This window comes from Odontesthes bonariensis, chromosome 21 (assembly GCF_027942865.1).
Source record: "Odontesthes bonariensis isolate fOdoBon6 chromosome 21, fOdoBon6.hap1, whole genome shotgun sequence".
Taxonomy (NCBI): Eukaryota; Metazoa; Chordata; class Actinopteri; order Atheriniformes; family Atherinopsidae; genus Odontesthes; species Odontesthes bonariensis.
In genome coordinates, this window is record NC_134526.1 from 29,847,492 (window position 1) to 29,862,336 (window position 14,845).

General features: G+C 39.7%; 1 protein-coding gene across 3 annotated transcripts in view; it reads left to right on the top strand.

The window, feature by feature from the left end:
• pdxdc1 (pyridoxal-dependent decarboxylase domain containing 1) overlaps positions 1-14,845 on the top strand; it is a 32,967-nt gene that overhangs the window by 12,047 nt on the left and 6,075 nt on the right. For 2 of the 3 annotated variants that reach the window (XM_075453250.1, XM_075453251.1), the window contains exons 10-23: positions 61-109; positions 243-344; positions 493-618; positions 1,050-1,100; positions 1,346-1,378; positions 4,864-4,924; positions 5,989-6,059; positions 8,201-8,306; positions 8,427-8,601; positions 9,469-9,587; positions 9,834-9,955; positions 10,313-10,405; positions 10,579-10,675; positions 13,812-13,910. In XM_075453250.1, the coding sequence (XP_075309365.1) occupies positions 61-109; positions 243-344; positions 493-618; positions 1,050-1,100; positions 1,346-1,378; positions 4,864-4,924; positions 5,989-6,059; positions 8,201-8,306; positions 8,427-8,601; positions 9,469-9,587; positions 9,834-9,955; positions 10,313-10,405; positions 10,579-10,675; positions 13,812-13,910 (1,304 nt within the window). The remainder of the gene's footprint in view (positions 1-60; positions 110-242; positions 345-492; positions 619-1,049; positions 1,101-1,345; positions 1,379-4,863; positions 4,925-5,988; positions 6,060-8,200; positions 8,307-8,426; positions 8,602-9,468; positions 9,588-9,833; positions 9,956-10,312; positions 10,406-10,578; positions 10,676-13,811; positions 13,911-14,845) is intronic. The other variant, XM_075453252.1, reaches the window with a different exon arrangement.

Genomic DNA, 14,845 nt, shown 5'->3' on the forward strand with positions numbered 1-14,845 from the left:
ATCCTACTGCTACCTAATACTATATTTTTGTTATTTATTCCCATGTGTTTTATTTTTCAGGGTAAACCTCGCAACCCTGGCACTGGGTCAAGTCACCTCTGCTATAATGGTAATCCAGTGTTTGATTAATACATTTTTTTTTATTCCATTGCCCATACATGCCAACTTTTGAGGCATTGCTGCTATTTGATTAGCAAGACATCAAGTTGATGCAATCTTGTGCTGCATTTCTCTCTTTTCAGGCCGCCACCAAAAGTGACAGCATGACACTGACACCAGGTCACTGGCTTGGACTGCCTGCTGTAACCGCTGTCACCCTCTATAGGCATGAAGACCCAGCACTAGTAGGGTCACACTATTGTCATACAGTCTGTAAAAAAGTGCATATTTTGGTTGTTTCGTGGCACATTTGGATTACCCTCTCTAGTTCTGTTTCCTGGTTTGGTTCTGATCCGCTCCCTGCTTGAGGTGTCCTTCTTGTGTGCATCTCAGTCTTTGGCAGCAGGTTTGACCTCCAGCCAGCCCGTGGAAAAGCTGCGAGCGCTGCCTCTCTGGCTCTCCCTACAGTATCTTGGTCACAATGGAATAGTTCAGAAGATCAGACACGCCACAGCTTTAGTAAGCATTCACTGTAAAAGAAACCAGCGGTCCTTTTGATGCATGTTTACAGCCTTTGTAACACTTTTTAACTTACTTTGAAATGAGACCAAATGAAATACAAAGGAAAACACAGATTTGAACTATTTGTCGTATCATGTATGGGTCCATTACATAAATTACCCAAATGTGTCCAGTTAACTCACAAGTTGTAATGCAACAAAATAGCAAAAGTTTTTCAAGACACTGTAAGTATGTCCAGTGTTGTTTTGAAGTTTGGATTAAGTGTAGCTCTAGTCTTAATACTAAGATTACTAGACGGCAGTTAATACACACACAGGAGATAGTGTTCATCTTCTTATCTCATTTTGAAGTGTTTTCAGAAAGGTGATTTGTGAGTTCAGCATTGAGCTTTGATATCATACGGTGCACATCTGTCTTTCTCCCCACAGAGTCAGCAACTCCTGCAGAAGTTAAAATCTCTGGCCTCCATTAAAACGTCGGTATGTACTCTCTACGTATTTATATTATTAATAATAACATAATGTCTTTCACAATAAGAGGTCTAGTCAAGCTTCAGACATTTCGGAATAGGTCTTAACTAGGGACGATTACATAATCACTTTCCACCACCAGAGTGAAGAAAACAAACCATTTATCATTTTAACCCCCCTTGAAATAGAAATATTGATTAATTATCTGTGTCATTTACTTAATAGACAGTAAAAGCATTGTATTGTGTTTGCAGTGTTTGCAGGATGTGCTTGAGGCTTTGAAAATGGTAACGTCAGAGTTTTACCTACCCTAAAACAGTGTTTGGGGCACAGGCTTGGTTTGAAGGCTTGTTCACTGGCATCCACTGAGGTCAAATGCTGTATTCATACAAACACTGTGATGTGATACTGTCAAAACTGAGAACCTAGATTACCTGTTCTGTACATTAACACTAATATGATCCAGATGCAGTGAACAATCAGTGTTGGGGATCCCAGTCTTAACACGGTGGCACTTAAACTCACTGCAGCTTGGTAAATGAAGGATAAAGATACAGATTTTGGAGCCTTCAGTACCACTGTGTTTTCGATATGTGTTTGCGTTTTCAGGTGTGTATGAGAACCTCTCTGTGTGTCTGTGTGTGTGTGTGTATAGCTGTAGTTATAGTCAGTGTGGGTTACCTTGGTTCCAGGGCATGGTGTCGCCGATCCTGCCCATCTCCGGGGCTTCACTGCGGGACATTCTGGGCTCTCTCATACTCTCTATTGTAGGTGGGACCAAGCCTCTCCCCGTCTTCTTTATGGTCCCCTTTACCCACCCCTTGTTATTCCTGTTCTTCCTTCTTTTTTTTTCTTTTTTTTTTCTTTCTGTCACTCCTGATCATTTTCCTTCACCTACATCAGCTCTGCAGTAATGGGTCTCCATTGGCTGATGGACTGTTCACTTCCTCCTAAATGCTTAGGATGTGGATCACTAAGGCATGTTCTTTGAGGTACTTCAGGGAATGCCTCTTCGCTCTCATTATATTTTGTTGCCTTTGGAAGAAATACAGGGTCATGAATAATTATTAGATGTGTTATGTGCTGTTACATCACATTACACCCTTTACCTGAACAACTAAATATCTGCAAATGTCTTTTTATCACAGACTTATTCCTCGGATTGGACTAAATGGGAGAGGTTCCTATCTTGTTCCTTTTTGATGCATCTGACTCAGGATAACTAAAATCTCATTGTTTATGAGACTCCAACCTTGTCATGTAGTCTCAACAACATGTCTCATGTCTAAGTGTCTGATTTCAAACATATAAACCAAGAAAGTATGAGAAGCCAGCCATTCATATACCATCTAAAACATGTGTACCATTGTTGTGAAGTTTTCACCATCCTTTGCTCCATAGATGAATAGTTAGAATATTTTACGATACATGTAGTCTTTGACTATTGATGTTGATTTCTAGAAAACATCTTGATCACATTTAAAACAGATCAAGTATGCCAGATGACTCGTTCCACAGTATAAAGACAATTCGAGAGCAACCCTTACTGACATCCACTTGAACTATAATGAAGTTGGATACAGATATAATGAGCGTAGATATATATGCTGCAGATACTCTTTGTTGTCTTTTGTCTATTCCAGACAGTTTTAGCAGTGATTGTTGAGTGCAGATGAGGGGTATTCAGGAGACTAGGGCTGTGTTCGAAACCACATACTTCTCCTACTACTCCTACTACTCATTAGTATGAGTAGTAGGAGTAGTAGGAGAAGTATGTGGTTTGTATGCGAGTTTGAGTAAGCGAGAAGTTCCCGGATGCACTAGATACTAGATTCGCCGAAATGTTGGGTATGCATCATGAGGTTACTACTCATACTCAAACTACCCAGGATGCAACGTAACTTGACATCGCCGATCGTCATTTCCTGTCAAAACGACAGTTTCAAGCTAGCTATAACAAGGGTAGGTTCACTTCCTATTTTCAAAACAAAAGCACCAATTGTATTGTAATGGCTTTCCCTATGATAAAAAGCAACAGGTATTTTATTTTGTGAAAATAACCGGAAGTGCGTTGCTCACTGTTGCTAGCTTTAGTAGCGCCAAATTCGTCGGAACAAAATTGTAAATAGCTGGTATTTTTTCATATTTTCAACACGTAGGGGATCTAAACAACTACTTTCTCGCTTGAAAATATTTCAAATGTTGCTAAAGTTTACAGAGTTTAGAGCTTAAGTGCAATCAGCTTCAGGCTGGCTGATTTCGGCTCGGGCAGGAGCGAAATGCATTGTGGGTAAACGCTCTGCATACTGTCTGATCGATGAGTATGCTGTATGGAAGTATGCAGTTTGCAAGTATGTAGTATGCGGTTTCGAACACAGCCTTGGGCATGGTAATCTTTCTGTGAAAGTATCTTGCCACATGTACATGGCTTTTCATATGGACTGCCTGAACCCTAGGTTTTCTTTCACATACTGCATGTCTTAGCTTTTGTGTGAGATTGATATGTTGTCTAGTGTCAAAATGCTGACATTGTTAGACGTGTTGGACTTTGTTTCTCTAGTTTATACCCTTTGGGTCCACTGTGACCAGGAGAAGAGAGCATCTGAATGGTGTCTCTGCCCCAGCCTCTCACAAGTTTAACACCCTAAAATATAGATTTATGCCTTATTTGTGCAACTACAGCAAAAGGATGTGTAAAAACCAGGGGAAAGAACAGCTGTATCATTAAACTAGGGACACTACACCTTTCCCCAACTGCCATTATCTGAGTTGCCTTGAAGGTATATCTGACTTTACATGGATTTATGTTGTTGAGTCACTTTAGTAATGAACAAACAAAAGACACTGAGAGAAAAAAATTAAACCCGAATTCCTCTACGACCTGGTCTCTTTTGTAAAATTCTAAAAATGGATAGACCTTTCCACCATGGGAAAGCTGCTTTCCGATATATATGACTGACAACATTACACATGCTTGTAAATTATTCATGACCCTCACATCCACACCTTGGAAACAATGTTCATCATTTCGCACCCCCCAGGCATGATTCTTGACTTTACCTCGCACCTGGATGTAATTTATGATGGCTTCCTTTTTGTTTTATGTCCAGTTTCAGTGGTGTAGAAAATGAAGAAATGTACCAGATGCAGATCCTCTGAGATGAGATATTTCCTAAATTTAACCCTGAATTATCAGTCTAGTTTAATTTGACGACAGTATGAAGGTAATGCTAAACAGGAGACTCCATCCAAAGATGTGTCCAGGTGCTGCTGGCATCAGTAACATGGCTGCAAGGTTCATAGACTTGCTTTCAAAATTTTATAGCGATAATGGAGAAGATTAAATATCCAGTATGTTGAATACTTTGCACCTGAAAATATGTTTAAATTTTCTATAGATTATTATAAGTGTTAGCCCAGATACTGTGTGGCAGCCACTTCATCTGCCCACCCAAGTTTTTTCAAGCCAGAGTTATGGCTTTGGTTTGTGTTGCTCCAGACCACTGAGAGGCAACAAGTCAGGGCCCCACCACCATACAGAGCAGTTTGACTCAAACAAAAGCTGTATGGGACATATAGTTACAACTACAATGGACTTGACTTATTATTATTATTATTATTATTATTATTATTAAATAGTCATTGACAGAAACTCTTTGAAACATTGCACCCTTTCAACTAATGACATTTTGCATGTTATTCAGTAGATTACGTGTTAAGTATTGTAATCAACATTTTCAGTGCCTGAAGTGTGCTTTTGTGTGTTCAACAGGTTGAAGATGAACTAAACTCTCCAGTGGTGTTGTTCAAATTCTCCCAAGAAATGAGTGCTGGTAAAGGTCTCACAATCTGAACTGTACACATAAATGAGCAAATTTCTATGACCTTTTTTCATTCACGAAAATATACACAGTAATGTAAAGCATCGGAGTTTTTTCACCTTTTCAAGATAGTTAAACATCATGCGTCTCAAACTGGCTGAATGTTTAGGGAATTTTGTGAATGTTGTGTGGAGGTGCTGAGCTTGTGGCTGAGTTGGGCTAAAAAGGCAGAGCTCACTTTCTTTTTCTCTGCCTTGTCACATATCCAGTGTAAAACCGTCTGATAGTAGGAAAATATCAGTTGAGATTGTCTATACAACTGAGCTACAGCCACAGATTTACGATCCATGCTTCAATTTTGTAAGACAATGAAGATCGACTGCATGCAGATAGTTGAATTGGCTAAAAATGTCATCAAGGTGGACATGACTCTCTCTAATGAAATTATGCAGCTAGCTGTTTTATTTCCAGATATAGAACTTCAGATCATTTCATAGCTTCAAAATTTACTTAAACATGTATGTTGAAAGTCAAAGGACTGAACTATGGCAGAGTAGCCGGTGGTGGTCTTCGATCCCCCACCAATTTCATGGTTCATGGTTAAGTCCAATGTGGAAGGAGCTTGGAGTGCTTTGCCACTGAGTGCTTTTAGATGCTAGGTTTGTGTTGTTGGTAACTTTGGAAGGTAATTAGATTTGGAAGGCTTATATAAAGCTTTCTTGGCTTTGTTGGGATAGTTTTCAAGCAATAAGTTGTTTGGGGCTGAAGGGTTACAATAACAAATCCTCACACAATGACTGTTTTTTATTGTCGTAGCATCGAGCAAAAGTGGGTCAGCATCAAATCGCCTGTAGATGCATCTTTTACGTCATATGAACAGATTGTTGCACTTTTCTCTTGACCCAGCCACCAGATAATACGAGTAACCTCTTTTTGGTTTATTATGTCAATACTGTGTGTTCGTGCTGGCTTGTAACCAGACAGTTCATTTCACTAAATACCCACAGTAACTGATTGGAGCTGCCCTATTAGTTACATCAATTTTATTGTGTTTCTTCAACTCCCGTGTTTATAAGGATCAAGTGGGGGTTCAGTGGATGGCTTCTGTGCTGGAGAGAAAGAGGTGCTTAGTACCTTCAACAGATGGGTGAGTATTTCCCTTGTTCCAAAAACTTGTGTAAGCAGTGTAAAATAAAAAGAATGCAATGATTTGCAAAGCCTGAATTTAATTTAAGTACTATAAAGCAAATGACTGGAAAAGCTGTTCTCTGCTTGCTGATTTAATTGACAACTATTCACAAGGAGGATCAGAGAGTTGGAGTCCTTTAGCTGTAAAGATGGGAAGAGACTGTCTGAGTAAGATAGTTCAACAATATGAGAATATTCCTCAGTTTAGGGGTTTCATCATCCTTATATCAAGAAAAGTGTAGAAATAATGTCGTAGGCCCGCACGTGGCGCTGCATCGAAAACACAATTCTGTAGTTTAAATCATTCCATTGGCTTTGGAAAACTTCTGGAAAGAGTAGTTGGTGAACCAAAGCGAGTTAAGGCAATTAAAACAAGATTCTGAGAAGACTGCAAACTTTCTGGGTCCTAAATCATTGAAAATGGACTAAAGAAAGGAGCTCAGATTTCTTACGGCCTGACAATCCTCAGGCTAATTAGGAGAGAGATCATCTGGCTTGTTATCACACAGTTCAAAAGTCACTGGTGATTCTGTGGGTTGCATTAATGCATTAATTGCATGGGTAACTTGCATATTTTGGAAGGCAACATAAATGCTGTTTTCTACAATCTGGCTTTGAAGCAATATAATACACCATCCATGTCTTTTATGTTCAAGTCCTTTTCCTTATTTCAGCAAGACAATGCCAAACCGCATTCTGAATTTATTATAACAGCATGGCTCCGTTGTACAAAGGTCAGGGTACTAAACTGGCCTGCTTGCCTGCAGTCAGACCTATCATCAACTGAAATCATAGGTTTTTATTCATCATCCTGTCCCAACTTAAAACAAATATTTTACAGTATTACAAATGTTAACAAATCAAATCATTCCTTCCTAGTTTAGCTCATACTGTCAAATCCATTCATCTTTTTGCCTCCTCCTATTAATTATTTTGATTTACCTTTCTGCAAACTCAGGCATAAGCCTCAGTTTTTACCTTTAATAAAGCCACTTTACACTACCTGCCCAGCACCAAACAGCAGACAGACAGACAGAGTAGTTTGTGAATTCAACGGAAAAATTAGCAGCTCAGACGTTGGTAGAGATCAGTTAACTCTGTTACTGTATAGCCTATAATGATGTAAAATTTCAGTTAAATTTCAGTGTAAAGAGAGAGCTCACTTAAAAAAATCTAGTTTTTAACCAGCATCTATCTAAAAATAAAGTACTGGAAGCAGTAAAGCAGTTTGTCCTGAGTCCCAGCCATTTCCAAATCCAGAAAAGTTATACTTTACATTACTTCCAGTATAGTCTGACTCTGCTCCCATTTATAAAAAAGAAAAAGAAAAAAAAAAAAGCCTAGACTACCTCCCGTGAGAATAATCCAGATGCAATCCTGGTCAGATGCAACAACCGCCTCCTTTGAAGCTGTTCTGCTCTGCTTTCCTCCGACCCCATCTTTGTGTGTAGGTTTTCTGATTTCAGCTCCCAGTTTCTGTGATTTCTTTCTTACTGCCATCTCCCAAAGCTCATGAGGAAAGAGTATTCAGTGGAAAATTTAAAAGGTCTGTGTATAGGGACAGATGAGTACAGTATTTTTGTCACAGTGAAAAGGGCTGCACCTACTCACAAAGAGGTCCTTGAAAGATTTGAGTTGCTTCACTTCAGCAGTTCTCTAACTTCCATTTAGGCTCACCGTCCTGTTTCAGAATAAATATCATCGAAAGGGCCTAAACTACTTTCGAAATAGTTTCTGTTTCTTGACTGAATTTAACATAAGAATGTGTAATCTGCAAAATAATCTTACCTGATGAAAAAGAGATGTGTACCTAGGGGCTCATAAAGTGTTGAGATGCTCACTTTATATGTATTATCATTTAAAAGAGATACCATTGCAAACAGTAGCATGGAAACAAGAAATCTAATGAGTTCAACAGCCATCTAATCTTGAAATTTTTGTGAAGAATTAAAAAATGTCCACTAAAACATTTTTATTTTTCAGATGTTAAACCTATGGCTTTAATTGTAAATTAGTGGCTTTGCTCTTCTAAACAGGTATGTTGTCACTGTTTTAAACAGACTAGCTGACACAATGGCTTTTCAATTTCCATGGTTGTAGCTCGGTGAGCAGCTTGCTCAGCTGGTACCCAACAGTGGAGTGGCAGTAGTGGAGCTGGAAGATGAAGGGACTTGTATTTGCTTCAGCCCCCTTCTGACTGCTGCAGGTAACACAAAAACAAAAACCTTTTCTCTGCACAAATGATTAACATCACTAATATACTACATATAGATATTGTTAGATAGGGCAAAAATATCCCTGACTGTGACTTTTCCCCTCCATCCAGTCCTAGGTACACAGCAAGAGGATGTTGAGGACATGGTGGAGAAGCTCGTAGAGCTGGTGCCTTTGATGACCTCCACAATGAGCTTGAGACCGGACTTCAGGGAGGAGATTCACCATCATTCACCCTCACTCACATACATAGAGGAGCTCAGCTGGCCTGGTCTAGGAGCTGTCCGGTAAGGTTGGATTCTCTATTGAAAGAGTGTTTTTTGATCAATTAATCATGGTCTCGCATTCAACAACGAATGGAATAAATTGTAAAAAGTTTAAGTTGTTTAAGAGCAGAATTCCTCTGTCTGGGGAAAAAATGAAAAAGCTTTTAATTTATTTCAACTTCAAGAAGGTTCAGAATACAGCTTGGCTACTAGAAGCCCTTTTAAATCACTTAGGATAATATGAAGTGAATGTAAAACTTATTTGGGGCATTCCAAGAGCCTCTACATGTGGTAGTTAGGTCAATGAGGTAAGCAAACCCATACATTAAATTCAGAAGTATTCTGACACCATCACATTTTACATGTTGTTGCTGTGTTGTGTTCATTCACAATTAAGTAGATGAAATAACCTAGTGTTAGAATAATGATGACTGCCCAATGCAGTTGCTGTCTCTGATTTTTAGCCCTACTTTTTTAGTTCTTTATCCTTCTTTGCACTTTGTCCTCTTTCAAATTTTGAAACCAATCATAATTTAAGCTACTTGTAGCGACAGGTCAGAGGGCTTTGTGCTGTTAGTCCATCTCCGGTGAGATCCGGCGGGTTAACTGTTTAGAAAACACCTGTTCATGCTGGGTGGTGCTTCTTAAGTTCAAGGATACCGATCAGAGTTTCTGTTGGTGCAGACAAATATTCTTTTTTTTAATTTACCATAGCATCTGTAGAAAACGGTCATCGCTCCTACATTCTCAGTTGAAACGAGCAGTGTTGCCTATTTCTGTACTGCACGTTGTCACTTTTCAGTGTGACATTGTTATGATTGGATCTGCTTTGGTGCTCGGGAGCATTTGAACATGTTGCCGTAATGGATTGGATGTCTTGATGTCCAGGTACGAGCTACAGGCTGAAGGAGTTGATGAGAGTAGGAGGAAGCAAGGGCTGGAGAAAATTAACAACGAGCTGCTGAAGAAACTACAAGACCTCGACACTGACATAATTTTCTCCACAGGTTAGTGTTTCCTGCATCTGGGCCACGATGTGACGTGTAGTATTTCTTACTGAAATGAGCTGATTTTTTTATTGTATTTCAATTTGTTATTTTTCTAAAACAATAGCATACATATCTTTTTTGATCATTTATGCTGCAGCAATATGATTTCCCTTCGGTGATTAATAAAGTATTATTGAACTGAATTTATTTTAATTGAATTAAATTGCATAGAATTACTAAACCTTTCTCTGTATCTCACCTCAGGCCCTGAGTTTGTAGCAGAAGAGAACTGCATCTTTGTGGGCATGGTGTCTGAAGATGTTGACGTATCTGAGCTGGTCGATACAATAGCTGCCATGGGGAGAAGCATAGAAGAGAATGGAAGGGTAACTGCTATATTCACCTATATACCTGGGTTCATTACATAGTCATAAAAAACCCCACAGAAACAGATTAATTTCAAAAGCCCAATATGTTACTCTATTTGACCTATTTGTTTTCTCTTGCTGTTGATCTGCCTCGATTACACTTTTATTGCCACTTTCAGTGTCTGCTAGAAACATGTTTGAACTTTTGTCTTTAGTACTGACGTATTTTTTACATTTTTTTCTTTTAAAAGGCTGACTATGATAGTAGTTGCTCTGGGTGGTAATTCTGTCTGTTCAGTCTGCTCACTACTTCACGCAGATATGACCTTTGTTTGTTGCCTCATACGTTACATTAGAAACTTCTTGCCTCCGCAGCTGTTGGAGAACATGACGGAGGTGGTGAGGAAAGGCATCCTGGAGGCAGAGCTGCAGCTGCAGAAGGCCAGTGAGGACAAACTCATGGAGGAGGTGAGTGTGTTTGAGTGTGTATGTGTGAGTGTTTCTATTTATATACACATCAAATGTAGTAAAAGCAAGTGCTGATAAAAGCTGTTTTTCTTTTTTTCTTCTTCTTTTTTTTTGCTCTTGACTGAGGGTTGACTGTGAATCCATTGAAATGTGTGACTTCCTTTGTGTTTTAGGGGATGCTCAGGCAGCTTCCTTTGGTTGGCTCCGTATTAAATTGGTTCTCTCCAGTTCAAAGCGACATAAAGGGAAGGACATTCAACCTGGCAGCAGGTACTACATTCTACTGTCTTTAGGGTAACTGTAAAGTATTCTGTACTCTGCAAAGCTGTTTTTTGGTTACAAGTACTATGTTTATTTTATTTGTACTTTTTCAGCTTTTTGAAATTGCTACATCTGAGTTTAATTAACTGCCACATGCCCGCTCGGGTGTTTGATGTTTTCAAATGATTATGAGATTATAATATAAAAAAAAAAAAGTTTTCAGAAAGGAAAATGTTATCAGAATGTAAGTGTTTTTCATTGTAACTTTTCTTAAGACATCAACAGAGGCAAAAAATGGTGTTTAAATCTGAGTGAGGATGTTCTATTTGGAAGTATGTTTTTTCAGTCCAGAAACAAAATTGATTAAGGTGTCATTATTCATATGGCAGATTTTCAGACTTCACAAAGCTTAGTTACCACTGCTTTGTCTTTCTGAAAATATGCATTTGGTCCTCCAGTGACATTTGGGCCTCATGCAAGAACATTTTCGTCTTCTTATTCTAAATTTCTCTCACTTTTTTTTTCGTACGAAGGTCTCGTACGAACACGCCACGTCAGATTCAACAAGCGCTCTTAACTTGGGAAAAAGTGTATAAACAACCTGCGTAAATGATGGATGCCACCAGTGTGTATTTAAGTGCACGAGGATAGTAAATTTGCATACTCCACGCCCAAAATAATACCATATAAGGCTACGCTTCCTCTCTCCTGTGCCAGGAAGTATTGACTGTTGAGTCATAAGAATGGCATCAAGGCACAAAAAGAACAACTTCAGGGGCTCTGAGATTGAAGTTCTGCTTTCAGAAAAAGGAAAATCTGTTATTTTTACCAGTGGAATTACGGGACCTGCTAAAGCGATGAAATGGGAAGAAATTACGAGTGCTGTTAATACCATGTCATCTGTAGTTCATAATGTCACCAAAATAAAGAAGAAATGGTTTGATATGAAAATGGCTTAAAAATGCGCTCGATGACTGCAACTAAAGCCGTGCAATCAGTCGTTGCCTCATGATGGCTCTTTGATGGGGGGGCTCCATGAGGGGGGTCTTCTGGCATATTAGCCGCTTTCGGACAGAGCCGTTCTAAGAACGCAGTTATCAGAACTGTCCTACTCGAATTTCGTTCTGATAACTGTCCTTCCCCAGCGGAACTGTTTCAGTCTGCATTCGCACATGAGTCTGGACTGATGCGCCGCGCGCAGCCGTCTGCGTCAGTGACGTGTATCCGTTTAGCGCCACATTCAAAAACAAAACCCGTGAAAAGTAAGGAGAGAAGAAAAAAACACTACAAAGAAGCTAATATGGAGAGCGGGGAGGCCACCGTATTCATGGTCTGCATGATTGTGATATTAATCATGGACGATCACATCGGGCGTCTAATGGAGGCTGGAAGAGCACACAGAGAGAGTCAGGAGACGATACTTTTTCATTTCATGAAGGAAGAAAGGAGAGCAGAGCGCCGCAGACAAAGGAGACCAGTGTAAGTTTAACTTATTAAACACCCGCCGGTTGTGTCCGTGTCGTATGAGGAAACATTTCAGCCGTGACAGCATGACAAGGGGCGGAGCTACCGACCACCAAACACCTCCGTCAGATGCGTTCTATAGAACCATGAAAAGACCCAGCCTCGGAGAAGGGGCTAAATGGTTATAGGAACTAAGGGAGATGGTCCCGAGTTCCTGTATGTGTGAATGCGGGAGAAAATGGCCCCGTGGATTAAAAGGTTATAGGAACTGCCAAAGGTTCCTTCAGTCCGAAAGCAGCTATTGTCTGCATGGGCTGGTTCAGGTAGTAGGAGACCCTCGTTCATGGCAATATTGTGCAAAATGCAGCATGCCAGAATAATCTGGCATGCCTTCTCTGGGCTATAGAGCAGCTTGTCCCCCGCTGTATCGAGACACACCCACCTGGCCTTCAGAAAGTCCCTCTCAAATTGTACTTGTTGGACAGCGGTGTATGGGAATTTGATGTACCATGTGTGATAAACTGATGAGAGGGGGAGCTCCAAGGGGAGCGCACGACTCAGAGGACTGGGACACACCCGATCTGTCTCCAGTCTCCCTCTGAAAGGTTCCAGTGGCCAAAAATCCAAGGGTGGTGAGGACCTGGACGTGTGGTGGAATTGGGTTTGATCGGCGTGTTTCTCTCTGGAGTTGTGGCTCTAGCAAGCTGCATATTTGCAGCAGCACAGTCCTTGGCAATCTAAATTGCGTTGTTTACCATTCGTCTGTCTCCCCAAGGATATCTAAACGGTCTCGGAACACACGCTCTCTTCCAAGAGCCTGACACGCTCTCTTCCAAGAGCCTGACACGCTAAGACATCCAAAAGTAGCAAGTCGGCCATGACGCAGCTGGTTACGCTTCCCATTGACCTTGTTATATCCAGAGTCAAATTAACCTTCAATTAGTGCATAATTTAAGTCAAACAGAATAACGTCAGCATCATTATGGGGTATAATGTATACATTTATTTACGATTGCTTCAAAGTAATTAAATATACAATCCATTAGTCAAGCAAACTTGATTCAAATAACAGCGGACTATTTTACGAAACTCCTACAACAGGTCTGGATCACTCGTAAATTCTGTTCATACCTGAAAAAAAAACTTAAAATACGAGGAAAATGGTTAATGCGCAGATTCTTTTAAATCACTTGTACACACGATTTAAGAAAAATTATGTGCGTAAGAACGGTTCTTGAATGAGGCCCATTGTTTTTAAGACTCTCCTTTGTGCCTTTCTGTCCAGGGGCAAATTACTGTAAAAGTTATTAGACATATTCATTGTTGTTTCATTAAAGTTTATATTTCTACTATGAAGCCCTTTTTAGTTATAAGGGATCTCATAGATGGCCCCAATCTTTCCTGTAATGGTTCTCCACAGTGTTGTGCTTATTGTTGGAATGGAGGTTACATTGTACGCTGATTATATTTATTAGAGACACAATACATGATTAAAAGATTAAGTAGAGATGGAAGTAATTAATAAGTAGAAAATTGCCTCAGGCTTGTTTTAATAGGCAAACTTCTTTTGAAACATGTTACTTTGTTGTCATTTATGTACGGTAATTTAATAAGTTCGATGTGTGTGACCACAGACATGATCACATGTTACTGAGTAGTTGTTAACAATTTGTGTCCATAGGTTCCCTGGATTCCTCAGAGGTGACGTACTCCACCAAGGCCCAAGCAGGCAGACCGTCCCTGCAAGACACTCCCCCCTCCTCATCAAAGAGACTGCTGGGTAAGCTGGCCTACATTTGGTATTTACCAAAGTGTATTAGCAGGCCAAGATCAATAAAAATGCGTTGTGGTAAATCAACTTTCTCTCTCGAGAAGAAGAAGAAGAAGAAGAAGAAAGTAAGTGCTAATTTTCTTGTAATATCCTTTTTTCCAGACAATCGGTAAGCTATTGCCAGAGTTTTATCTTCAGAATAATTTACATTAAAAGCTTGACAATAAAGAGAGGGTCTTTACTTTTTAAGCCACTGGAAGGTTTTTATTTATACAGAATGTTGTTGAATTACTTCATGGTTTAAAGGCTTTGTTCTTTAAAAGCATTTTAAAAAGCTATTTGCCTTTCTTTTAACATTTAGTAGCCTTACAAAGAATGCAGTTTAAAAAGTGGAGTAAGTTCTAGTACCTTCTTGCATTTTTTTTTCCTCTGACTTTATCCCTATAGAGCCCAGCTCTGTTGAGGTGGATCAGATCAAGAGATTATGTAGATTGCACTGCTAAATCAAAAATGAAGATGAAGGATGTTGGGTACTCTTTATAATTGGAGAACATCACTTCTGTGTTTCAAATTCAATTCAAAAATACTTTATTTATCCCAGAGGGAAGTTAAATGTTGATGTAGCTCAATTAAATCAAGGAGTTATTATAGATGCTGATGGCTGTGGGCAGGAAAGATTTCCTGTAGCGGTCAGTTTTGCATCCAAACTGAAGAAGCCTTTGACTGAAGAGACTCTGTTTTCCGATAACAGTCTCATTGAGAGGATGTTCAGGGTTGTCCATAATTCTCTTGATTTTATGCAAAATCCTTCTTTGCATTATTGTCTCCAGAGGTTCCACAGTCGTCCCCAGAACAGAACCAGCCTTCTTTATCAGGTTGTTGAGTCTTTTTAGGTCCCTGCTTCTGATGCTGCTGCCCCAACAGATGACGCAAGAGGAAATGAC